The 26,858-nt window shown below is 35.4% G+C and overlaps 4 protein-coding genes across 5 annotated transcripts; 2 read left to right on the top strand and 2 right to left on the bottom strand.

Moving 5' to 3' along the window:
* Nucleotides 1-1,165: 1,165 nt before the first annotated feature.
* Nucleotides 1,166-2,820, bottom strand: LOC111378171 (transcription factor RAX2-like). The gene is made up of 3 exons (XM_023001337.1): nucleotides 2,644-2,820; nucleotides 2,431-2,560; nucleotides 1,166-2,041 (listed from the first exon to the last, which is right to left on the bottom strand). The coding sequence occupies exons 1-3, from the start codon at nucleotides 2,777-2,779 to the stop codon at nucleotides 1,321-1,323; spliced, it is 987 nt and encodes a 328-aa protein (XP_022857105.1). The 5' UTR covers nucleotides 2,780-2,820; the 3' UTR covers nucleotides 1,166-1,320.
* Nucleotides 2,821-14,021: 11,201 nt separating this feature from the next.
* Nucleotides 14,022-18,127, top strand: LOC111378170 (alpha-L-fucosidase 1-like). 2 transcript variants are annotated; one of them, XM_023001336.1, is made up of 3 exons: nucleotides 14,022-14,788; nucleotides 16,156-16,302; nucleotides 17,279-18,127. In XM_023001336.1, the coding sequence occupies exons 1-3, from the start codon at nucleotides 14,184-14,186 to the stop codon at nucleotides 18,045-18,047; spliced, it is 1,521 nt and encodes a 506-aa protein (XP_022857104.1). In that variant the 5' UTR covers nucleotides 14,022-14,183; the 3' UTR covers nucleotides 18,048-18,127. The 2 variants fall into 2 exon arrangements, with proteins under 2 accessions (XP_022857104.1, XP_022857102.1); XM_023001334.1 differs by having other exon boundaries at nucleotides 16,156-16,392.
* Nucleotides 18,128-19,059: 932 nt separating this feature from the next.
* LOC111378169 lies at nucleotides 19,060-20,653 on the top strand. The gene is made up of 3 exons (XM_023001333.1): nucleotides 19,060-19,424; nucleotides 19,665-19,785; nucleotides 20,350-20,653. Exons 1-3 carry the CDS (start codon nucleotides 19,176-19,178, stop codon nucleotides 20,502-20,504), a joined length of 525 nt encoding a protein of 174 aa, XP_022857101.1. The 5' UTR covers nucleotides 19,060-19,175; the 3' UTR covers nucleotides 20,505-20,653.
* A 3,271-nt stretch (nucleotides 20,654-23,924) lies between these two features.
* On the bottom strand, nucleotides 23,925-24,350 carry LOC111378176. The gene has a single exon (XM_023001343.1). It carries the CDS (start codon nucleotides 24,348-24,350, stop codon nucleotides 23,925-23,927), a length of 426 nt encoding a protein of 141 aa, XP_022857111.1.
* Between the last annotated feature and the right edge of the window lie 2,508 nt (nucleotides 24,351-26,858).

Here is a 26,858-nt window from a genome sequence, read left to right as displayed (position 1 = left end):
ATTTCATAAAATACTGACCAAGCATTTTATGAGCATGTCGAGTGTTGCACAAGATACATAATCAAGAATAGATTGGTTACTCCTTGTCAATGTATTTAAGTTCACGATCGATATCGTCACTAGATTTGTAAGTCCAAAATGATCCTTTGTTCCATAGCCATGGAGCTCCAAGAAAAAACACTCAAATCTCCAAATCACAAAAATTCTCAATTCTTCTTTTGGTGCTTTCACTCTCGGTTTAAGAGAAAATGAGATTCTGAAACGTACACATCATAGACATCCCGTCTTTCTATGTCAGTTTTATAAACATGTATGCCACTATTGAGAGTAAAAATAATAAGAAATCCATCGTTTTCAAATTTGTTTTTTCTCCAACTGGAATCAGTTTTGCTCAATTTTAGCTCCAAATATTAATATTTTGCTTCCTCAAAGATGATAATGCTAACTAAACAAGGGTCAACTCTAATGGGACCCTCTAAAAATTCATAATCATAAAACATTGGTCAATCATTAACCAATCAATTCATGAAACTATATAAATCCTGAGCCGTGATCATCGTCCCAATCACGAATCGTTTACATTAATGAATGGTCCCTCTTCATACAATTAACTACATTTGATACACATGCACGTACTATAATTGATGCCTCTTCTGCATAATTTAAACAACTGGCTGTCTTATTAAATTTGTTTTATAATAACAACAATATTGTGTTTTTTTTCCTGTCATTTTCAAAATATTTAAGCCGCCCCACAAGGAAAAATTTCTACGTAGTTTATTTTATTTTTCATATTGAGCCTGAATAATTCAAATTAGTAAAAGATTCTTTAGCAGTCGAAAGTCTTTAATATTTATACTTAGCGGTCTTCTTGAAAATAATATAATTATCAAGGGCTCAATCGAAATTCAAACAAGAAGAGGGGCTGTAATGGTCTTTTTCACTTATAATGGGGTAGACCCCTCGTGAATAGTAAATGCCGCCCCAAGTCAATGCAAAATATTGAACACTTTGTTTGTTTGTGTGTGTGTGAGACTAACAGGGATCTGTGTGATCAGTAGTCTTTTCAGATTCTTGAATGGTGAATTTCTGAACTGAAATATCGAGGGGATCTGTGGGTACAGAAGACATAAAGATCATCACTTTCCTAAATGAAATGCACAGAAAGAAAAACTTTACCATGTACTGTCAAGAAAAAATAAGTTTTTTCATTAAATTTCCATCACAAACACTAAACCCCAGAATCTGAAAGTTTTTTTTCTTTGAATCCCTACCATACCATACCCCTTCAAATCTTTCTGATGATAGTCAGTATTCAATTCAGTAGTACTGGTACATGCCCGTCTCTTGTGTCTTGTTTTCATCATTGAGTAAACCATTACCAGTGCTAATCAGTTGCTTAACTTCCTCAATGTCATACTGCAGTTCGCTGTTCCCTAAAATCCCATTTGGCTTTTGATCGAGGAATGGGCCTCCATTGTTATCTCCATTAATATTTCCATAATCAAGAATGAACTTCTGATATTCTTCAAATCTGTTAGTTGACATAAGTCCTTGAACAAAGCCCATTTCTTCTTGTTTAACAACTTTTCCATGGCTGGTCTGACTGCAGCTTCCATCAGAAGAAGAACTTGCTTCAGCGCCTCCGAATATGAGCATGTTTTCTTTCACAGCATAACTTTTCAAATCCATTAAACGCTCTTGATTCTGTTCATAACAAGAATATTGATAATTGGTAGTTAAAGGAATATTGCTATTATTGCCGTAAAGAAAATTTTGCGGGATTGAAGAAATGGACTCAAGGCCTGTGATAGATCTGTCCATTGGTGTGTAAAGTGAGCTGAAATCTTTATATAACTGCGATAGGCTTGGTAGTGCCTGAGATTGTGGGAGTGGGGTGTGAAGGGTGGCTGAAAATGATGGGTTGCTTCCTTGGTTTGGTTGAATCATTCCCATTAGTTTCTTCTTGAGCTTGGTGTTCCAATAATTCTTGATATCATTATCAGTCCTCCCTGGTAATTGTGCAGCTATGATTGACCACCTGCATTTGTTAGAAATTGTTCACACAAATATGTTCCACAAGATGAAACTTTTGAACTTTTCATCAACAGATATGTGAATAAATAGAATTAATTCAGGGTCATAAACAAGGCATGCATGCATGAAATCACACTAAAAATAGTAGAATCTCATAACAAAACATTCAAATTTCCAACAGACAATACGTTCCCCCCGCATTCTCCTTTGTTCATTTTTTCTCTTTCCTTTTTTAGTTGGAATTAAAGCGCCTGTCAATAAACCAGATGATAATTTATGCAATCTTTTAGTAATTACTCAAAGAAATCTGGATATATATACAGTCTGAGTTTCTAAGACATGAGCAAAACTGGGAAAAGAGCAGAAAATGTAAATAGAAAAGAGATTGTGTACCTGCTTCCAATGCTTGCATAAAGGGTGCAGATTATTCTATCTTCTTCGTCGGAAAACTCCCCGTGTTTAATGTTAGGTCTGAGATAATTAAGCCACCTCAACCTGCAGCTCTTCCCACATCTCTTTAGACCTTTTTCAAGACAGCAATCCATCAAACTTAAGACAAAAAGTATATTATTCTCGTGAAATTGAAGCTTTTTAGGTTTTTCTTACCAACTTTTTGAGGAAGAGCAATCCAATTCCCACCAGTTCCATATTTCTCGATGAACTCCTTAAGCTTAGCATCTTCTTCTGGTGACCATGGCCCCTTTTTGACATTTGCTTTATCGCAGCAAGGAGCCCTCCCCATCTCTCTCTCTCTCTCTAGAATTATATGTTGCACAACAATATATATTGGCCGTTTGAGAAACTTTATAATCTTATATAAATATTGACTTGGTGTGTTGGCTTTAGGCTTTATTGAGAGACTTTGGTTTGTAAACAGTAAAGAAATGATTAGTACTTTTCATCAGTTTTCAAATGTCAAAAGGATTGGGCTGCTCTTGTGGAACACGTAGCACATAGAAGTTTCTATCCCCACAAGAAAATATTTGAACTCTCTCTGAGTTGATATGTTTCAAATTCTTTAAAGTAAAACTAGAAATTTAACTAATTCACACTAATTAATCTGCCATTCAGTCAAGATGGATTAGATATATAACAATTTTGTATTTGACAGAAGAAATTTGTGTATCTAGCACGCATTTATATTTACTATTACTACTTTCTGATTGGTTAGGTCACAAAAATAATAGTAAAACTGAAGCAATGGTAACGAGAACCAAATTAAAGAATATTTATTTAAATTACAGATTCTCGATCATTTTAGAGTAAATTAAGGGAGAACCCGGTTTTCAAGATCAAAGACACAGTCATCAAGCATGTAAAATTGCATGTGGAAAAAGTAGAATACATAGTTGAGTAATCATTCTTGAAAAATCATGAAGACTGATGAGAATGATTCCAAGTAGCACCTATATTCATTTATTTGATCAGGTGCTTCTTGGATTGACAGATCAATGAGCCTTCTTTTGTATTGTCACAGCCACCACAGTCTAGTAGGCCAACTATTTTACAGCTCCCTATTGTAACATTGTATTGTAAAAATGCCTCAACCAGCCCTTCACAACTCTAGTGTATATCTGAACCAAGCTTAAAGCCTAAAGGTATGATTAATTGATTCATTTTGTAAAGTTGGGATCTGAAAGAATAATCTAAAGGTTCTGTATATGTTATTCTCAATTTTAAATTTACAATAAACAGAGTCAATTTTTAAGGTTTGAGGTTGAGTGACAATCAAAAGCCAGTTCCGAATCACTAATTTTGCAACAGAAGAAAAAGAGGAGTTACCGAAATAGTGCATATAACCCATAATATTCAGAGTCCAAACATGTTTTTGACGCTAAAAATAAAAATTACGAGACTTAAGTAATTAGTCAAGTCGCCATGTTAGGTTAACTAAAGGTGTTTATTTACCCTTATTTTGGAGTATGTATTCCCTTTTGTTATTTGAGAATCACATTAGTCTGCAAGAGCCAAGAATAACGTATGAATGCTTGTGTTTATTAATTTATACTGCCCTAATCCTTATGCTATAGTTCCTATAACATAAAAGTTTTGAACCTTGCTACGTGTATAGTACGGGGCTTCACGGAAGCCCTACAAACAACACACAAGGCAAGAGGTCGGCATTTTTTTTATTTTTATTTTTTGCAATTTTTTATCACCCATGGGTCCCACGTGAGGCCGACCTCATGTGTCTCTTCTAGAGGAATTCTGTGAACCTCTCCTCCGTACAAATGGTTTTTCCCAAACGTTTTTTTAGAATGGACTATGATCTTGACAAAATCTTATAACAATATTTAATTCACCATATAAAAATCTGTAATTAACTAAAATATATTATCCCTAATATTGTATTCTTGTTGCATTTATTTAACGAGCATTTTGACATGTATTCTTGTTGCATTTATTTAATGTAGCATGAATTTAATGCAAAACCGTTTTGACCATGTATGCATATTTGTATATTAGATAAGATAAATTAGATGATATTAAAAAATGATCTAAAAGAAGGGAGTGACAATGTCAACCATCAAGCCTTACGAGCTTAAACATAATTATACATTTTTTTTATTTTTAATATTATTTTAAAGAACACTAATAATTATATTTTATTTAACCCTAAAAATTTTTTAAAAAAAAATTGAATAAAAAATATAAATAATAAAAGGATGATGCTTTAGGTGCCTAAGCTCGCACCAGGCTGTCAAAATAGTGTTGGCCACCTTTTACCAGGTCTTCTCTATTCGCGGGCATTAATGCTATTCACACAAGGCTATTGACGGGATAAAAAACAAGAAGTTGAGGTGGACTCACCTCAACCTTTGATCTAGATTGATGAAATTCAAATCAAGTGCTGAGGTGAATCCACCTCAACCCCTGTTATTAACCTTGTCCTTCCCCCTGTGTGTATAGCATCCCTCATTCGCGGGACTTAACTACACCTTTTAAAACACTAATTTTAGATTAACTTAAAAAGGAAAATAAAATTATGTATTGCATCGTAAATTCCTATCTAGTAGTGTAAAAATATTACCTCTGCATTGATACCTTGGCAACATTTTTTTGGGACATATCTTACTTTTCCTTTATGCAAAAATGATTATTTACATTTACTATTTTGTTTGACATTATTGCCCACATTTTGTAGCAATTTTTTGATCGTTATTTCATTGCTCCAATCGTCTTTTTTTACTTCTTCACTTATATGTGAGATCATTTTTTTCTCTAACAATCAAAAAATCAATTCTCATAATTACTACTTGACTACCGAACGGACCTATAGTAAGTGCAATAATATTAGTTGTTGATTATGGTCAAATTGAAGTTTGGTAAGCATGTTATGAAAGGAAATTTGATTCAACCAAAGAGTAAGTTTTGAAACACGTTGTTGACTTTTTATAAAACTATAAATCATGTAGAATTTGAATTAGCCTCCGTTTGGCCCCCATTTTTGGAAGTGAAATTGGGTGGAATAGTCTTTAAAAAAAATGAGTGGTTGAAAAAAAAAAAGGAAAATTTTCAATTTAAGGATAATATTATTTTATGAATGATTGTGTGGTTGAAAATAAAAAAAGAAATACAAACTGTAATGGAATGAAAATTAATGGGGGCCAAATGAAAGCAAGAAAAGACATTTGAAATCGAAAATTTTAATCCCGTCCCTTTTAGTATAATCCAGCTGCTATTGCTTGGAGGAGACAAATGACAAATGAGTAACCCCTATCAATATCTCGATGTGGATTTGAGATTGATATCCTTACTTTATCTATAAGTAAAAAGAATTATCTATAATTAGCTCAATAAGTTCCTATCGTTTATGAATTTTATCTTACAGTGTGCCAATTTGAAATTATATTTTGCATTTCATATATCTAAGCTTATAAACTTCCAATAAATTTCAAGATAATAGGGTTAGTAGACTTTTTTCAATGTTATAATAATTTGTATGATTGCGATTTTTATTTATTTCACAAGATTGCTATTGTGCAGCCTTCCCTACAAAAACTATATACACTGTGATTGGCCTTATATAAATTGTCTAAATCATGCATAGTCAGTCATACATTGGAACCATTTGACTTGCAAAACATGATGCATGAACACGTAATTAAACATCAAGTATGAAAACACAAACTTGTGAAATCATAACTTTGCTTGCATAACTAATTTAATTAAATTGTTAATCTTTGTCTTTTCTTCTTGAACATGGAATCTTTTGTTTAAAAAAAAAAAAAAAAACCATAAAGGGTATCTTCAAACAATCATGATTCAGTGATCGAAAAATGATTGACAGAGAGGATGGCGGACCTCACAATGGCGAGACCCACTTTTTATTTTGGACTTTTTTATTTATGTGGGATTCACGTGTATGTGAGAGGATGTTAACCATTTGGTCATCTATTTTCAAGAAAGTAGTTTAATTCATCTTCAAATTATGTACATTGTACATGAGAAAGGAGACAAGTGTCCTAGTCTCCATTGACTTTGGAACAGTAAAGGAAAATAGACCCTTTTTTTCCTCTCTTTTTACTTATCAAAGGTTGGCTAACTAAATTAGAAAAATGATGCGAAATCGTAATTAAATATCTGTTAAATAACCACTTGAATTAAGATTTTTTTTTATTAATTAAATGATGATTTGGATATCTTAATTTTCACTTGTCTTCTCTTGCTTACCTACTTCGGTCTTATCCTCTTAAATTCCAACTCTCTTAAATCTTAATTATTGAGGGAAAGTCTTTAAGAAATATATATCAATTGTGACTAGTTGCCAGCAACTCCAGTTTTTACGTTCAATTATTTGGATTCAAATCTAAGTTTGATGATAAATGGGATTCGAATCGACATTCATACATACATATATATATATAGCACCGATGACATGACACACAATTTAATTGGTGAATCATTAAATACATGGGATCTACCATTAACTTATTCACTATTTAAATTGTGTGTCATATCACGGGTGATTAGGAGATTATTTCCGTGTGTATATATATATATATATATATATATATATATATATATATATACACACTTGTTTGGTAAGTCTAGTATACACCCGCGTGCGATTAATATTTAAAATATATCAAAAGTGAATTTGAATTCGTAGAAAATAAATACAAAGTCGGAGGCGGCTCAAACTATTTGGTTTATATTTGACACTGTTATAGTTATTTAATTCTCTAGAATTTTATCTTCAATATTTAAATTTATATTTTGATTACTTTATTTATTAACTAACATTTATTGAAATTTTTCCTTTTTCTAAAATTACTAATTCAAAATTCGTATGTAATTTTAAATTATTGTTTTCAATTATTATTCAACTACTGCTCAAGGTAATACTATTATGAAGAAGATTCTATCAGTAAACTATATTTTCCAAGACACTTTTTTAGAATGATCAATGACAGAAAACTTCATTGTTAACTTAGAATTATTATTTTTTCAACGTTATTTTGCTAAATTACGGACTTAATCATCAATAATATATGTCGATATTTTCATCAGTAATTGAATTTATCAAAATAAGTTTGTCTAATTATCAAATATGAAAAAAAATTGACTCGAAAATTTTATTGGTATAACTGTTTAAAATGAAAATTTTAAAATTCAGGGCCTTAAATAGTCACCTCACTTAGCTAGAGATTTAGCTAACTATGTACATAATACGAATTTCTGAATTTTGAATCTCAATTATAAAATATTTAACAAGCTCGCTCGACTATGTAAATAACACGAATTCCTGAGTTTTAAATCTCAATTGTAAAATATTTAACAAGCACGCTATTCATACGTGATGAGTACAATTTTTTATCAACGCCTGTTTGTACATGGATTTGACTAATTTCCTAAGAGTGTATATAATTATATTAAAAATAAGTAATAAGATGTTTATCTTAAATAAAGGGGAAAAGGCCAACGTTTTGACAAAATTAAAGAAAAATGATGTCCTTCTAGTGTTCTAATTTTTCTTATTCATCCTTTAATCAATAGTAAAAAAATTAAATGAAGAACCGAAAGTAACATAAAAATATTGATGAATAGTATTATGGAAAAGAGAAGTAACTTTCCGTGTAAGACGTGTATTTTGTCCCTAACTCATTTGTCTAGAACAAAGTTACAAATTCCTTCTATTTTCCCCATAATTTCCAAATATTAATGAAAAAATTGGCTAAAGTCAAAAAAGGAACTTAGACTGGGATTTGATTGACCTGAAGAAAGTGTTGGGAGGATAAATTGCGTGTAACACAAATTTATGTTCATGACTTCACGGTGGCTATAAGAAGAGGAGGATTAAACTACTTTGCTCGAAAAATTTTGATAGAATGGTTGACATCTTCTCGTATGCACGTAGGTCTCACGTGAATAAAAATGTCCAAAAAAAAGTGGACCACACCCTATTGTGAGTATCGATTAGCCATTATATAAAAAAAATTTGGGCAGCATAGCATGATTGTAAGAAAGATAGCCAAAGTGGTTAAAAAATATATCTTAACTATTATTTTTTTCAGATATTAGCAAGTTGAGTTTTAAAGAATTGGAGAAGAAGAATGGTGTAATTTGATTTCAAAGTCGGAGTTTGACTTCTTTGCGGAAAAAGAAGGGTAAATTGCACTTGAATCTCAAATCTTTGAAGATTGTAACGATGAACTTAAACAACGGTGAAGCCTAGTAAAAATCCTCTGGTTGCCCCCCCGGAGCATAATCTAATGATCCTTTAGGAATGAGATTATCTCACGTTTTACTGGCAGTCGCAGTGTTGGGGTTCGATTCCTAAAACATAAAATTGGACTTCTTGTAAAAGTAGTGTACAAACAGCTCTTGTTCCCTGATCTGTTGGGGCACATCCCATGATTTACCTTCCTTACAAAACTCTAGAAGCAGGACGATGGGGTCCTTAAGGTTGGGGTTCAACCAATTTTTTATTTTTTTTTAATGGTTAAAAATCCTCTGGTTAGATGGAAAATGTAAGTGGGGATCGGAGTGGGGGTGTTTCAGTTAGTACTTTTCTTATTCTTTATTTTTTTTGGTTTTCGGTTTTCTTTGTTTCTTTTAGCTCTTGTTTGTTTTAGATAGATATCAGATTTTTAGTATATTTGATAACAATTGATGAAATATGTGATCAAAATTAATTGTTGTCTTTAATTTAATTAAACCAAAGATGGACTTACTCTTTTGTATTTTTTTTCTCTCTTTTATTTTTTATTTATTTTAAATCAAATTAAGAGTACAACGATTATTTTACTTGATTTAAATTAACCATTTTTGTTACGAAAGGACTTCAACAGCATATGTTTAAAAGGTTTAGAACTCCGAACACAAGAAATCAAGAGTTCAAGAATCTAAATGCAATTTATGGAAAAGAACATACACTTCGCATAATGTGGATATGCATTTATATTATCCTTTCTTATTTTCTAACAGGCTAACAATGTAAGAAAAAATATTAACAAGTTCGAAGACAAGTTCTAAAGCATGCTATTTTTTCCATTTAAGTCATAGGGAATTTTACTCTGGGCAGGCACTACAAAATCCTACTTGTACGGTAGTACCGAACACTCACCCCATATGAGTAAAAAATTGGAAAAAAATACCTACCCTGCATGTGATTGTCTTGTAATGGTTCTGTGAACCATTAGTCTGTACACACAGACTTATTGGACGCTACAAGATTAGACGTGAATTTACTTTCATGAAATTTATATACTAATGTTAATATGCAATGATTTTTTAAGTAATAAAAGTATGATAGTTTAATTTATTAATACAGTTAAATTGACTTCTGTTAATTTAGATTAATAAATGAAGTCGTCTTGACAAATACTGTTCAAATTTCCGGACAAATAATTTATGGAAAACTATGTAATATATTAGTGTAAGACTATTGAAAATTTGGGTTTCAAACTTTTATTATTTAAATGCCCTGAAAAAGTCGAAAGCTGTCTTGCACTTTTGGCAGCATTATTGCATGAGGGTTGCTTGTTTGGTATCCCTTCCTGTGGATACGATATCGAAGGCTGGACTCTTAAATTAAGCCAAATCATAATATTTGAACGAATCAAATCAATCAAATCGAAATCAATCCATTTCATGGTGTGTAAGTCAGATTTGGTTGGTGGATTCTTGGTTTGCCTTTTGAATTTCATATTATGCAGATGCAACTCAAGTCTCAAGTGAACCCATTGTCAACGGGTCGGGTTATAAGTGGGTCAAGGCAAGCTTTTCAATTTTGTAGTTGGGCACCATACCAAAATAATGATATGACAAATTTCAAGAGACATTTTGTATTCCCATTTTGGTGCAAGTTCATATAATATCTCTAATTTTGTGATTTCTGTTATATTGGTAGCTTAAAATATGTCAAATTGCATAAGTAGGTTGGCCCGTGAATACGTAAAAGTAAAACAATCGTACTATGTACATAATTTTTTGACAGAAAATCCCTACAAATAATACATGGAGCTGCATCATTGGAAAAAAAAAAAAAATAGCACAATCACATTTTATCACATCACCATCGTTACACGTTCTGTTAAACTTTTCCTGTTCTTGGAGTCTCATTCAAAATAAAATAGTATTGTCAATAACTTAGCCCGCATGGATTATGCCTGCAACATATTGTCATATCTAATAGCTAAAGTTGCTAAAAAATAAAAATAAATTCTCCTTCTATTTGCCATCTCTAAATAATAATGTGTTATAGGCAATTGATATTGGTAAACAAACATACAATCCCTAGTGGCAATGTGTGGTCGAGCTGTCTTGTAACAGTCTCTAAGATTTTCGGTCGAATTTATCTTATTTCCCATAATAATTTATTTGATGAGTTTAAGCACCGGATTGTTAAGGTTTGCCCCAGATGAGTACAAGAAATATATGCAATTGAATGGTAACAAAAAGATTCCATGTTCGAACAAAATATGGAATTCGGATAGGTGTCCAAGGGCCAAAAGCCCAATCCAACCTGCTAAAAGTTTGACTAAGGCTAAATCCTTTGGACATGAATATGCTCTGTTTATAAGTCCAAGCTAGCCTGCTCATGTTGTATCTCTACCAAAAAAAATGTAAGTTTCCTTTTGATTGGAGTGAATTCCATGAAAATGTCACATTCGAATTTTTTTTTTTTTAATTTGACTGTTTGATACGAAAGTGAAAATTGAGTTCGAATTCCAAGATACAATCACTTAAAACATGTTTTTGGCTAATTCCATGGAATATGCATTCCTATGATTTTGGTGATATTTTCTTTTCCAATTTCATGAAATTGGTTTGCCTTTTCCACATTTGTAATCAAACGGACCCTAATTGTTATGTATCAAGTCTTGCTAATTATTGAAAAATTAAAAGCTTGTGATGCAACCCAAAGAGACATGAAATATATGCCTTTTTCTAATAAATAAATTATGGTTAGTTACAACTATGTAATATTTGTTGGAAATATGGTTTACACAAAGGGGTAGAGAAGAAACAAATAACAAGAAAATGGAAATAAAAATGAAGGCTTAAATACGTAATCGTTGTCTTCAAACAATATTTGCTCTCTCTCAAATTAAATTTGATGCTTAAATTGACTTTTGACAAATGATTTGTAGGATTTATCAAACCTTAAAAAGAATTAACACGTAAGCACTAGTGAAATCCTTTTTGCAACTCCAGAACACAAGATTTTGAATATGAAAAGAGAAATGAATATTCAATACTTTTTGGAATGAGGATTTGATCTCAACTATTTCTATATCTATGCGATCGCAAGATTGTTGGAAATATGGTTTACACAAAGGGGTGGAGAAGAAACAAAGAACAAATAACAAAAAGATGAAAATGAAAATGAAGGCTTAAACACGTAATAGTTGTCCTCAAACGATATTTGTCCCTTCTTGAATTAAATTTGGTGTTTAAATGACTCTTGGCAAATGGTTTGCAAGATTTATCTAGCCTCGAAAAGAATTAACGCTTAAGTACTAGTGAAATCCTTTTACAACTCAAGAACAAAAGATTTTGGGTATGAAGAGAGAAACATGAGATTTTATTGAATATTAAAGAATTGGGAGATTGTTGTACATTGTTGTTCAAAATCAATAAAAGAATATTGAATGAAAATGGAATTAGAAGCCAAAGTATTAGCCTATGCGACTGCATAGGCCTGTAAGGGCTGCAGTCGCATATACACCCTGCAAGGCTTTGTTTTATGTGACCACATAGGATTGTTCTATGAGGGCACATAGAATAATCAATTAGCCATTAAGTTTGTGTGTTTTGGCACCAATTCATGAAGCATTAATTGATGCCTATAAACAGATGATTGATGATTAACACAAATGATATAGAAACGCTTGAGATCAAATCCTCATTCCAAAAGTATTAATATTCATTCCTCTCTTCATGTTCAAAATCTCGTTTGCTTGAGTTGCAAAAGGGATTTCACCAGTGTTTAATTGTTAACTTTTTTAAGACTTGATAAATCCTGCAAATCATTTATCAAGAGTTCCTTTAAAAATCAAATTTAGTTCGAGAGAGGACAAATATCGTTTGAGGACAACGATTACATGTTTAAGCCTTCATTTTCATCTTCTTATTATTTGTTCTTTGTTTGTTCTCCATCCCCTTTGTGTAAACCATATTTCCAACAATATTTGGGGATAAAGTTCAAAATCAGTTGAATTAATAAATATTGTAATATGTTATATGTCCAAAAATCGGATGGAATTGTTTTCAGAAAAAGAAAAAAGAACTTTATTCTCAAGCCTAAGAGTTTTTCGTTAGTGTATGTAATTTTCTGTCATTCTTTTACATGTACATATTTTTTTTTATGAAAGCTACATTTGATAAGTTATAATATAGTTATAAAACTTGATGTATCAGCCAAATATATTCTCAGAGAAAAGATGAGATCGGTTGATTTTAGTGCATGCTGCTTGTTTCACGATAAACAAGAAAGTTCTTCAATTAGAATGGTTTGTTTAATCAATTTATTTTTGTTTCGAATTCGATAAAATCAATAAAATGACGTTAAGTGAAGAAGCAATGGTGATAGCTACATGCACTTGAATTTAGATCGAGATATTTTGTACTGGAATTTGTTAGTTTTGGGATTTGTGGAGTACTAGTGCAATTTATGGGATTAACCAATTAATTATGTTCGATATTTGGCACGATGAGATCAATGCTTGCAAAATTACGTTTGGTGTAATACTCGATTTTGCTGGTCATTTCATTTCTTGCTTGGAGACGGAACACGCTATTATTAATCTTGGCGAATGAGCTATCATTTTACTTCTTTAAGTCTCTTGTTTGTAGTTGTAACAAAGATTAGCATACATTAACGGTTAACAAGGTATGGTACATAGTGTAAGTAACAATTTAAAAAATTCCATACATGGAAACACAAATAGCACAAAGTGTAAGTTTTAAAATTTTGCTGTAATTTCTTATAAACGTCGAAACGTAATAATATTTAATTCTTGTCTAGTAGGAATTAAAATCAAAATTTTAGTACATGTTGATAAATCAAAATTTCAGTACATTTTGATAAATGCTGTTGAAATGTGTAGTAAAAAAGTTGTGGGGGGCAATAAATATATTATTAAAATTAATCGTGGACTTCGACTTAAATCAAAATATAGATTTTAGTCCCTACCAGATAGAGGCTTAACAAAAATAATACTTTCAATTTCATCCCTTTTTCTTTCATATTTGTATAAATTTCCCAAAACAAAAAGTACCATTTTCTTTTGTTATTTTGACATACAAATTTTGAACTTTTTCGGAAATTTCAAGACTTGGCCCAGACATTGACGGAGGCCCAATTATTGTTTGGACTAGAGTTAAGTGTACTTCGGCCCAACCCCTCGAACCCACTAAAGGCTGACACTTTTTTTTGGTGATAATGATGATGGATGATGATTCCTCAACAACTCTTCCTTTTTAATTGTTTTTTAAGTAATCAAGAAAGCTTAAAAAAACAAACAGAAAAAACAGAAGAAAAGAAAAACCACAGAATAATGAATATGCTTCAAATCATATGGGAGAAATAAGGTTTTAAATTATGAGAAACAAATGAGGACAAAAAGGGAAACTAGGAAGTTGAATTTGGTACCAAAAAAGAGGGATTCTTTCAATTCTCATCCCATCAAAGAAAGATGATCAAGAAAACACCACTTGATCATCAAAGTGGAAAACCCTTCAAAAACAACCTTAAATTCAGACAACCCATTATTCTCACTATCATAATCTACTATTTCACATCCCATACCTCACTTTCCCTCTTACTTTCATCCCATCCAACACCTCCTCCAATTCCAATTCTTCCGATTCCAACTTCACAGCAAATCTCATGGCAACTCACAGAAATGGCGATGTTCTTGCACTTTGGTACCAATACATTCACAGACTTGGAGTGGGGGACAGGGCATGCAGACCCATCAGTGTTCAACCCCACTTCATTCAATGCCACGCAGTGGGTCCATGTGGCCAAAGACAATGGATTTTCAAGAGTTATACTAACTGCAAAACACCATGATGGGTTCTGTCTTTGGCCCTCTGCGTATACTGATTATTCTGTGAAGTCTAGCTCTTGGAGGAATGGGGCTGGTGATGTGGTGAAAGAGTTGACAGAAGCTGCTAGGAAAGCTGGAGTGCAGTTGGGACTTTATGTTTCTCCTTGGGATAGACACGAGCCTACCTATGGGGAGACTCTTGAGTACAACGAGTATTATATGGGGCAGATGACCGAGTTGCTCGCTAGGTCCTGTAAAGTTTCTTGCTTTGTGCTTCTTTTGTTGATTTATGATGTGGGTTCTATTTATATTCAATTAATTTGGAATTTAACTGAATTTTTGGTATGATGTTGGAATTGTGTTGTTATGGGTTAGGATTGTATTGTGGTGAATATTGTTCAAAATTAAATACTTTTTGCTTCTAACTATAATTAGCCTTTGCAACAACTTGATGCAGAAATGCATACCTTACTGTATTACGCGAAGAGGTTTGTATAAATGATTCCACCTAATTTTGAGGAGTCATTTGGATTTATAAAGTTTGCAAATTTAAAATTAATTCCTTAAGAGCTTGCTTTGAAAGATTTTCCGAAGCTGTTTTAAGAATGGGCTACACTCTAAATCAAGGTGACTGGACTGAGATTTTTAAGCATGCAATGGATGGTCAGATTGCTATGCTTATAGTTTATGTTGATGATAATTCTAATAGGTGATATCTCAATTGAGATAGATGGATTGAATATGTCTCTTGTTAAACATTGTAACATTAATTACTGCTTGGAGAATGACTTGCAAGTTCAACCGATTAACAGGGCATAATATGATAAATCCTCCTCACCCTAGATGGTGAATTTAGTATCCCCTTTTGCTACTTTCTGGTTATTAGAGGGCATAACATTCATTTTCCTCTCAGATGTGTTTTCACCTATTGAAACCCCTCCAAATAATTTCCTCCTTCGAGTTTGAATGCATTGTATGGATTTTGATTCTCCCATAACCTGGTTTGTAATATTGTCTGGAGAAAAATCAAGGTTGGAGTTACTTCAAATACTTCAGCCTTGATAATTCATGGATCTCCGAATCAAGGAGTTTCTTTGAACAAGACCAGAAAATACACATATGCTAATAAAGGTAGACACTAGGAGATACCAGTGATTAAGGCTGTAACTATATGATTCTTGTATTGGCAAATGGATAAAGAAAAAACTGATCTTCATGGATCTAATACTGGCTAATGAACATTTCATCCTTCTGAACTTGGTGGACAAGGATTATACAGAAACATAGAAGGAACGAATCATTTTCAGTCTACAGAGACTCAAGAAAACTAAATTTACATACATATAATAGCTTAGTCAATAATACAGCTGTAAATTAACAAAATTATACAGCATATTAGGGCATAAAAAACATGAGTCGTGATTTCTGGAAGTTTCTACATAAATTGTGCCACATATTGGCAGTCCACAGTCGTGTATTTGGGCATCCTGTTTTTGGGTTTCGTACTTCCTTTTATTTAATATATCTCACGTTGAATCTCGTGTAAAATGTTGAATCTCATTCAATTTTGAATTATACATGAACTAACTTTGTTGTCTCACTTGAATTGGAGCAGATACGGTGAAATAAGAGAAGTTTGGTTGGATAGTGCTAAGGGGAAGGGAGAGAAGGATATGGAATATTTTTTTGATGATTGGTTTAGTCTCATTCATCAGATTCAGCCGGGGGCAGTCATATTTTCCGATGATGGTCCAGACACAAGGTGGGTTGGAGATGAATCTGGTGTTGCAGGGACCACATGCTGGTCTCTTTTCAATAGAAGTGCCATTAAGATTGGGGATACTGATCCTAAGTTAGTCCTCTTCTTTTACACTATTTCAGTGCTATCTTTTACTTGCTTTGTTGTGAAAAATATTTCCCCCTTCAATGTTTTCAGATTCATGCATGTCAAGAAAATCATAAACATTAATTTTGAGTTTTGAATCTGGCTCCCAGTAGATTACTTCTCAAATTCCATCATCAAGAAAAAACTTCAATCCTATAGCAGAATCTGCAAAGTAGAAAATGATTAATTGGCTCATTCGAAGTGAATTCTCATGTATCCTAGTAGCCCTCTGGAAAAATCGAACTCATATCCAATTTGTTCTATAAGATTTTGTAAGGGAAGTGAACTTTTATGCGTTGATGGTGCCTTAGTTGTGATCTGCACCAAGCTCAATCAATGGGCGTCTGGCCTTGGCCATTCCATTTAATTCGGTTTAAGATATAACTAGCGAATTCATAATGAAAGTTCAGTCTCACATTGTGTGCCCATAATCCATAGTTTGATTATAGGTCTTCATTTTAGAAAAAATATGCAGTGCGTTTAAGCTGATATATGTAACTTGCCAAAGAGATTGAGGTTTAAATTTTGTTTTATTGTATAATTCCTTATTGCAAATTGTGGAATGGGTTTCCCTATTATTAATTTTGACATTCTACCTACCTATTGATTTAGCATACATGAAAATGGTATTGGTTGGCTGTGCTTCTCATTGTCTACCTCAAGAAAAAGGGTCGAGTTTTTACTTAATGATGTCAATCAACTTCAGTCATACTAATTAGAGTACGAGATAGCCAAAATCCAATTTTTTTTCGTAAGAATGAGAAAGCATCTTCCATAATGCCATTTTATTCCAATGATGGTGTGCACATGCATAGTCACACTTAATTGTTTTTTATATATATATACGTGACAGATATTCTGGAGAAGGAGATCCTCTTGGCCATGATTGGGTACCTCCAGAGTGTGACGTCTCCATCCGACCTGAATGGTTTTGGCATGCATCGCAAGCACCAAAATCTGCGATCACTCTGCTTGATTTGTACTACACGTCAGTTGGAAGAAACTGTCTCTTGTTATTAAACGTGCCTCCAAATTCTTCAGGTCTTATACCCCAGGAAGACATAAGAGTCCTTGAGGAATTTTCAGAGATCCGTAAATCCATATTTTCCTACAATCTAGCGAAAGGTGCTCTTATTTCTGCAAGCAGTGTAAGAGGGGTTCCAAATGATTCCCATTATGGTCCTCACAATGTTCTTGAGGAAGGTATCTATTCGTACTGGGCTCCTGATAAGGCACAATCAAACTGGGCGTTAAATTTAGACTTCGAAGAGTCTGTTACTTTCAATATATTGCTAGTGCAAGAGCCAATCCATATGGGTCAGCGGATTATAGAATTCCATCTAGACTTCTTGAATGAAGAAGGTGAATGGGAAGAGGTTGTACGTGGTACCACTGTGGGATATAAGAGGCTGTTAAGATTTGGGAAAGTTGAATCCAGTAAGCTGAGGCTTGTTATTGACAAGTCTCGAGCAGATCCACTAATTTCTTATTTGGGAATATACGTGGATCCATTTACTATATTGGAACATGTCTCTAACTTCAGCTCTACATCTCTCTCCAAGGATGGCAAGACTCTTCAGCAAAATATGTACCATCATTCCACCAATGTTTCTTCTTTCTAAAGCTGTTGATCCAACTGGACTGTGTATCAAAATAGTCTCTCTTTCTTTTCATTCAAATGTTGTTTTTTCTTAATGATTTTCGCCTAGCCTTCCATCATGATCCTCTGATGAGACGACCAACATCTGATAAGAATTTTATCAGAGTATCTTTCGAATGAAGGATCACGATATATCAGCTTGAACAACGCAGTGGGTGAGGCACTTCTAGATAAGTCTCTTTGAGCTGTCAATTTGTGTTGATATAAAGAGTAATCAAGATTTTAACAATTTATTGTATGAAATAAATGTTTTAAACAAAAATTGTTATACTCGGGTCTTTTTCACTTCTCTCTCTTTACCAAGGCTTTTTTAAATGAATTCCGAAACATTTTTTATAAATATATATAATTATTGTTCAAAATGGTATTTTAAATGATAATTTTCATCTATTTCACTTGTAATAACAGTTTCTTTAAAAATAGAGAGAATTATAGCTGGAGTTTCAAATCTTTCAAATTGTTGCATCATACTATACCCAAACCATTCATTTTTGTAGTTGGAGTCTCAAACCTTTCATCTTGATTGCAGTTGGAGGACATGTGTACGAATTCTGCCTATTCTCGTCAGTTGACCAAAAAATTAAAATTTTGATATAGATAAAATATACCCAAAACTTAGTGAATACTACAATAGAGATAATGGTCAAAACAAAATTCGAACACAACACCTTATGCACAAGCAAATGTTGTGAATGGTGTATAGTGCTCATTCCCATTCAATTAGTGGTACACGTATAAACATAATTGCCATTATGATTTTAAAAGTGAGAATAGTAACTAGACAATTTACCCTACACTTAATTGTCAAAATTTTAATGATTTGATCAACTGGTGGAGGAATGGACAGATTCCTTCCACATGTCCTCTAGTTGTAACCGAACTGAAAGGTTTGGGACCCTAGATGCAAACAAATAAGATTTGAGTATAATCTGCAACAATTTGAAAGGTTTAGGACCATGATGCAATTCTCCCTTAAAAATATTCGTGCACAACGCAAAGCAAGTCCGTGAAATCTTGCAAACCAGCAATCCTCTAATCCCCTTTCATCTCGTCCCTAGTAAGCAAGCGAAGATTAGTGCAAAAAAAAATCATGAATTCTAAGGAGCCCATAAACCAGAATTCGAGCACAAACCCCAGGAAAAGGCCCCTGGTGGAAATTGATAAGCCAACAACCCTAATAGGCACACTGGTGGCCATTGATCACACCAACCTCTGTTACAGAGTCTGCTCTGTCTGTGAAAAAACTCTCTCTGACAACACAAACGCTTGCAAATACTGCAATTTTAACAACTCCTTCAACCCGGGTTCATCTGGCTCCAAGCGCCTCTTTCGAGTCCTTGTAAGTATTCACAGAAGTTTTTTTAAATAAAAAGTCTATTTGGTAAAAACATTAGTTTAAGGTTTTATTGAAATGTGTTTGTGGATTTATATCCTAGAAAAATTAACTTTCTTGGAACATTTATGTTATTTTTTTCCTTGAAAAAATGTAAATGAAATATATTGTTGTGATTATTAATTATCATTAGAAAACTGTAAGCTTCATTTTTTGGACTTAAATAGTTTTATTTGGTGTTTGCAGATGTCTATAGCTACTGATACGAAGGTGTTTGTGGTGATAATGTTTGATAGGGCTGCTAGAGTGCTGTTTGGTTGCTCTGCTGATGAGTTCTTTGATTTTGCCAAGACTCACCCCTTTGCTGGTATTACTTTTTCTCTTTACTTATTTTAATTCACATTTTGTCCATAGATTCTTTTAGCTTGTATATATGGAAGTTGCGTTAGATTTTAGGGATGCAGATTAAGCAGATAATACTGGTTAATGACTTCAGCTCTGCTGAAGTGACCCATATAGCATTATAATTTATAAGACACTTAATCCTAAAAACTAATCCTGCTTCTTATGTTAAATAGAAAACTTAGCTTTGGCTATGATAAGAGGTTGCCATGGCCCTGGAGACTTACTTTTGCATTATAAGAACCACTATGAATTTGAATTCTTATAAATGAAGATAACATAATTTTTGTCACTACAGTTCAAATCCAAACTTCCAGCTATGTATTAAAAAATCTTAATGTAATAAGTGTAGTGATAAATAGGCAAGCTAAGTTTTTACTAACATTCCTTTTGGGAGAAATTAGGATCAGGTTGTAGTGATGCTTGAGGCTTGAGGTTGAATCTCCTTTTTCTTTCCCGTGATTGCCGTTTGCAGTTTCAAATTGGATATATTCGGCTTGTTCCACTGACTGGAAAATGTTTTCTGCAGCTGTGACGGCCAGTAAGGCTCTGGAGGGAGAGATGTTGAGAGTGACACTTTCAAAACCAAAGAATGGTAATGCTCAACATCTGCGGGTGGTATCAGTTGTGCCTTTACGATCTGGTTTTCAGTCAGCTATTGAGACCTTGAGGGAATTGTATTGAACAAGAAGTTGTCCCCTTGTGCCTATTTGTTTTAGAAGGCAGAATATATCTTTCCAATATTTCATTTCGAATCTCATTTGCCTATTTCGTTTTGTCAAAAATCTTCATAAATTTTCGTAATATGTAATTTCAGTTTGTTTTACTACTTACATGATAGTCCAACAAGACACGGAATGTTCTACGAACAGGTTAGTTCTACGAGACACTGTGATGTAGGATAAAACAAAAAGGGGAGGAGAGGGAGAAGAAAGTGGACAGAAAATTACGAGAGAGAAGGGAGAAGAGGAGAAGAACCAGGGGAAGAGAGGGGAGGGAGAAAACGGGGGCTGCAGCCAACTTTTTATTCAATCAATTCTTTGTCTCAATTACAATGTATAGTGGGTTTAAATACTGAAAATACTGTAAACCTAAAAGATAGGGCCAAGCTCAATACACAAGTCTATAAAAATAAAATAATCAAAGTTCAACTAAGAAATTAAAGTCCAACTAAAATAATTAAAACTGGGATGCCCTCATCAATTCTCCCGGGGTAAGAGAGAAAACTCGACCCTGTCGAGTGGTTATATCACCATAGGCTTCTGTCAATCTTTCAACCATAAGTTGAGTGGTTGGGCAAGCTTCTTCTGGTTTCTGTAGAAATGCGTCAGTGGCGGTCTGAACCTGGTGTCCTCACCAACTCCCCTCGGGTGGACGGGAGGCGATCTGGGCCAATGAAGATCCTGCTAACTCCGATAAAACTCTAATAAATCTGGATCCAATTGCTGTAGTGTCTCCCTGGAGATCCATGCACAGTCACAATCCGGTCGACCAACCCAACGAATAAGGAAACGCTGAACCTCTCCATCATTAGTGAACACAGTTTCTTCATCTAAAATAGCATCAATTTTTTCTTTGTGTGCTGTGAGAGGTGGTAGTGGGTTAGAAAGGGTCAAAGAACCAGAATCAAGGTTCACAAAAGGAAATGACAGAGTATCGTCTGACGGAATGAAATGGCCTTTATAAGCTACAAGGTCCTCAACATTGAAAGTAGAGTGGTAACCAAGGTGTGGTGGAATATCAACAATATATGCATTTGGACCAACCTACTTTAAAATTTTAAAAGGACCAGCACTACGAGCTTGCAATTTGGAGGCGAGTCCATGTAGACGCCGCTCTGACCTAATGCGAACCATAACGTAATCTCAATGTTAAACTCAATATGTCTTTTGTGTAAATCAGCGTGGAGTTTATATTTTGCATTATTGATCTCAATATGCAAGTCACGAAGATGTTGTGCAAATGCTTCGACTGATACTGACACTCTAGCCTATGGGGACATAGGGATGAGATCTAACAGTTTCCTAGGCTTGTACCCATGAACGGCTTCAAATGAACTCATACCTAATGAAGGATTTATGGAGCTATTATACGCAATTTGAGCTACAGGAAGGATCAAATCCCAATTTCAAAGGTTTTTTCGGACCAGACAACATAATAGGTTATCAAGACTTCGATTAACTATTTCAGTTTGACCGTCAGTCTGAAGGTAGTAGGCCGTAGAAAATTTCAATTTGGTACCCATTTTATGCCACAGAGTTCTCCAAAAATGGCTAGTGAAACGAACATCCTTATCAGACACGATGGTCTTGGGAAACCCATACAATTTGACAATTTCATTAAAGAATAACATGACAACCTTGGACGCATTCGACGTCTTGCTACAGGGGATAAAATGAGTCATCTTTGAGAAGCGATCGACAACCACAAAAATAGAATCATGCTTCTTTGGGGTGCGTGGAAGTCCTAACACAAAATTCATACTAACATCTTGCCAAGAACAATTAGGAACAGGGAGAGGGGTGTACAGATCTGTGTTCTGCTTACTCAATTGACAAGTGTTACAAGTACTAACAATCTTAGCCACGTCTTTCTTCAAGTTAGGCCAATAGAATTGACGTTCAACTTCCTCTATGGTCTTATCACGTCCAACATGACCGGCTAACCCTCCCGCATGAATTTCCCACACGATGAAATCTCGCACTGAAGTTCGAGGGATGCACAATTTATTGGCTCTAAAGAGATAGCCCTCCTCAAGTCGGAAGCAATCTATGGCGCCTGATTGTCCCCTTTGTAAATCAAGAAAGATATCTTTAAAATCGAGATATGCTTCGTAATCTTCCTTAAGTCTTTCAAAACCGATGATCTTGACACTCATGATCGACAAAAGGGAGACACGATGACTTAATGCATCAGCTACTTGGTTCTCTACGCCCTTCTTGTGTTTTAAAACAAATGAATAGACCTGTAAATATTCGACCCAACGACCATGCCTAAAACTTAATCTTTTCTGGGAGTTGAGGTAACGGAGAGCCTCGTGATCCGAATAAAGGACAAATTCCTGGGGTAACAAATAGTGGCGCCAATAGTGCAAAGCCTGGACCACTGCATACAGTTTCTTATCATAAGTTGAGTACCGCTGTTTGGCTTCATTTAACTTCTCACTGAAGTAGGCAACAGGGTGACGATCCTGACTTAAGACTCCGTCTATACCTACCCCGGAGGCGTCACATTCAACTTCAAAGACTTTGGAAAAATCGAGAAGATGCATGACAGGGGCCTCCGTCATTCGCTTCTTGACTAACTTAAAGGCCTTAGCCGCCTCTTGTGTCCAATGAAACTCCCTTTTCTTCAAGCACTCCGTAATAGGCACCATAATAGTGCTAAACCCCTTAATAAAGCGACGGTAAAATGTAGCTAAGCCGTGAAAGCTCCTGACGTCATGAGTAGCTTTAGGTTCAAGCCAGTCAATAATCGCCTGAACCTTAGCAGGGTCAGCGGATACCCCTGTCGAAGAGACAATGAACCCCAGAAAAACGACTGTGTCGATGAAGAAAGAGCACTTCTTGACGTTAGCATATAGATTAGTTGCACGAAGGGTAGAGCAAACTTGTGTGAGGTGGTCAAGGTGTTGCTCCTTAGTCTTACTATAAATGAGGATATCATCAAAATAGACAACAAGAAACTTTCCCACGAAAGGTCGGAGAGTTTGTGTCATTACTCGCATAAAGGTACTTGGCGCATTACTTAGCCCAAAAGGCATGACCAGCCATTCATAAAGACCATCTTTCGTCTTAAACGCGGTCTTCTACTCATCACATGGGCGAATTCGAATCTGATGGTACCCACTCTTCAGATCAATCTTCGAAAAGATTGTGGCACAAACCATCATATCTAACATATCGTCAAGTCTAGGAATGGGAAAATGATACTCCACCGTGATCCTATTGATCGCGCGACTATCAACACACATCCTCCAAGAACCATCCTTTTTGGGCGTCAATAGGGCAGGGACGGCACACAGGCTTAAACTCTTACGAATGAATCCTTTGTGAAGGAAGTCATCCACTTGCCTTTGAAGTTCAGCGTGCTCGGTAAAATTCATCAATAATGAGGCAAATTTGGGAAGGATTCCCTTGGGACGAAGTCTATGGCATGTTGAATATCCCTTAGTGGGGGTAGATGGTCAGGTAGGTCCTCCGGAAAGACATCTTGAAACTCTTGGAGGACCGACAGGACTTCAACAGGGCTCTCTATTGTGGAGTGGGATGGAACCTCCACGACCACCAAAGCGAACACAACTGAGTCACCAACAAGTGTACGATCAAACTCCGTAGGACTAATGATGTGCAATCCCTTTCGTTCCACACTTTTCTTCGTTTCCAGTGGGCCAGCAGGCTTTGGGGGCAGTGGGTTAAGGTGAATCTTCTTTCCATTAAACACGAAGGAGCAGGAATTGGATTGACCATAGATGGTTACATCTAGGTTAAATAACCAAGGTCGTCCCAAGATGATGTGCCCGACGTCCATTGAAATGACGTCACACCATATATGGTCCTTATACTCGAGAAACTAGATAGGGACTAAACAACGCTCCTTGATAGCTATGGAGGAGGTATCAACCCAAGAGACGCTGTATGGCTGAGGGTGAGGAATAGACTTCAACTCTAGACGGGATACAGTAGCCATCAAAACAGCATTAATGCAGCTGCCACTATCCACGATAACTTTACAGCCCTTATTATTAATCTTGATGTAAGTGTGGAAGATGGCATGACGGCGCCAATCATCGGCATCCCTAGGCTGAGTAAGAGTACAACGGACGACACCGACTCTAGGCGTATGTGGGATAAGGGGACTAGCCTGAATACAACCCAAGAAGGTATCTTCACTATCCTCCAAGTCATCAAACTCTTCTAACTTAGGCTCATAAACCTGATCCTCTAGTGGCTCGTCAACTATACCTTTACGCTCTTCCAAAACTAAAGTTCGGCTAGGACACTTAGAAGCAATGTGACCAAAATCCTTACAGTTGAAGCATTGCAAACGAGAGGACGTTCTTGAAACCTTAGAACCTCTACCTTTACTATCCGATGTAGGGGTAGTATTAGAAGGAGGAGATCCTAAAATAGACTTAGGGGATGGAGTGGATGCAGAAGAGGTTGCAGTGCGGGAGTCACTACGACTTCTGTACGGTGTCCTAGTCACTAACTCGTAATCCCGAACGAAAGAGTAGGCGTGGTCAAGAGTGGTGACACCTCTAAGAACAAGCTCACGTCTAAGATCATCCTGTAGGCCTTGCTTAAACCTACTCAAGGTCATGACTTCATCCTCAACGACTTGACATCTCATTTGAAACTCGTCAAACTGAGCAACATATTCGATCACAGGTCGACTGCCTTGCGTAAATGCGTTCCATTGATCCAGTAAGTTGCCCCTGTAAGATTGAGGTAAATATTTTTCTTCAAGGCGGCGCTTCATTTCATCCTAGTTCCCAACAGGGGGAGCATGGCGCCTCTCTAGGAGGTCCTCAACACTTTCCCAAAACAGTTGAGTTGTACCAGTTAATTTCAAATTGGCAAATTGTACCCTCCGATCTTCAGGGACCCCATACCAGGCAAAGAAGCGATCCATATCTCTAACCCATTGATTGAATACACTAGGATCTAGACAACCATCAAATGTAGGGACATCTAACTTAATATTTCGAAAGAGGCGCTCCTCGTGGCGAGGGGGAGATAGTGTACCATGACGGTGATATTCCCGCTCGCGTCCATGAGCTTGATTTCCCTCCCTTCGATCATGTCTAGCATGGTGTCGACCACCTTGTGGACGACGATGAGGTCTATTAATGGAAGCGTCAGAATTTTCAGCTTCAGTTGAGTATTGGGTTGGGTCGGGAGTGTTTACACTAGCGGTTAGGGCTCTATTCTCCTCACGAGTAGCGGCTAACTCAGTTTGGACAGCCGTTAATTGGTTTTGTAATTGTGCCAACTGTTGGGTGATAGCTTCAATGTGGGAAGGGTCCATGGTAAGGGTACTAGCACTAGACGCAGTAACTCGACCACTACACAATTACATACACAGTAACACAAGCTAAGTGAAGTGCACTACTGAGATCAATAACCAACGAGTGCCAACAAAGATAATAGTGACTGAAATTTATCTATTGTCATTATTATTATTTTATTTTATTTTAGGGATTACGTATGGCCCGATCACAAGCTAAAACTACTAATGCCAATAGAATAAAAAGTAAAGGTACAAATGCTAGGTCTAGTCACGTGGGGTAAACGAGTGAACAATGGGTCGGTTCGTGAATTTCAATCCAATAGATTTAAGGCTAAAATTATCAAAATATTAGCAATACAAAGAATTAATTGATGCAATTCTAAAAAACAATAACAGTGTCACAAAAAAATAGATAGGAGCAGAGGCTCCCTGAGTTCAGTTGGCCTGAGTCATCCCAGCGTCGAATACCTCCACTTTCTGAACTGTTAGGAGCTGAGATGCCAAGATAGAAAATTCCGTGTTCGTCGAGAAAATAATGTACCTGTAAAATAATGTCAGGAAATTCTCAAAATTCTCGAATATATATATTTTTTTACTTTTTTTTTTAATAAATCAAACAATACTCTTAGAAACAAACATGTTACAATCTGAAGCCCAACCCAACAAAAAAATAAAAGTAGATGGTCCAAAGATCACTCGAATCCCACTGTATATTTATTAAAACCCTTAAACAAACTGAGGCTTAACTCTCCAAAGGCAGAAATGAGTGAGGCCCAATTACAAACCAAGACAGGGATTGACCGGTGGCAAAAAAGTGGGCGACTGGCCGTCGCTGACTGCGGTAAGCTCAGGCGAGTGGTGTCATGGTGGTTGGGGCTTTGGGTGTCGCGAGCGGTAATGGCGGTCGCGACGGTTGGGTCAATTTGCAGCTTGGGTGGTTTGCTTTGTGTGGTGGTTTTGCGATTTTACTGTGGGCGGCAATTGGATGAAGATGTGGGGTGCGTTGGGTCGATCGTGGGTGTCGCG

This window comes from Olea europaea, unplaced genomic scaffold (genome assembly GCF_002742605.1).
Source record: "Olea europaea var. sylvestris unplaced genomic scaffold, O_europaea_v1 scaffold1780, whole genome shotgun sequence".
In the NCBI taxonomy this organism is placed as follows: Eukaryota; Viridiplantae; Streptophyta; class Magnoliopsida; order Lamiales; family Oleaceae; genus Olea; species Olea europaea.
The sequence above is the reverse complement of the archived record's forward strand: the minus strand, read 5'-3'. Positions and strand labels throughout refer to the sequence as shown.

Excerpts from the sequence above, each read along its gene's own strand:
- LOC111378170 (XM_023001334.1), top strand. The coding sequence starts at position 14,184 with ATGATCAAGAAAACACCACTTGATCATCAAAGTGGAAAACCCTTCAAA. Across the intron at positions 14,789-16,155 it reads ATGACCGAGTTGCTCGCTAG|ATACGGTGAAATAAGAGAAG; the intron begins GTCCTGTAAAGT and ends GAATTGGAGCAG. Across the intron at positions 16,393-17,278 it reads ATTGGGGATACTGATCCTAA|ATATTCTGGAGAAGGAGATC; the intron begins GTTAGTCCTCTT and ends TATACGTGACAG.
- LOC111378176 (XM_023001343.1), bottom strand. The coding sequence starts at position 24,350 with ATGGACGTCGGGCACATCATCTTGGGACGACCTTGGTTATTTAACCTA.
- LOC111378169 (XM_023001333.1), top strand. The coding sequence starts at position 19,176 with ATGAATTCTAAGGAGCCCATAAACCAGAATTCGAGCACAAACCCCAGG. Across the intron at positions 19,425-19,664 it reads AGCGCCTCTTTCGAGTCCTT|ATGTCTATAGCTACTGATAC; the intron begins GTAAGTATTCAC and ends TGGTGTTTGCAG. Across the intron at positions 19,786-20,349 it reads CAAGACTCACCCCTTTGCTG|CTGTGACGGCCAGTAAGGCT; the intron begins GTATTACTTTTT and ends TGTTTTCTGCAG.
- LOC111378171 (XM_023001337.1), bottom strand. The coding sequence starts at position 2,779 with ATGGGGAGGGCTCCTTGCTGCGATAAAGCAAATGTCAAAAAGGGGCCA. Across the intron at positions 2,561-2,643 it reads TGCTCTTCCTCAAAAAGTTG|GTCTAAAGAGATGTGGGAAG; the intron begins GTAAGAAAAACC and ends GTCTTGAAAAAG. Across the intron at positions 2,042-2,430 it reads TATGCAAGCATTGGAAGCAG|GTGGTCAATCATAGCTGCAC; the intron begins GTACACAATCTC and ends TAACAAATGCAG.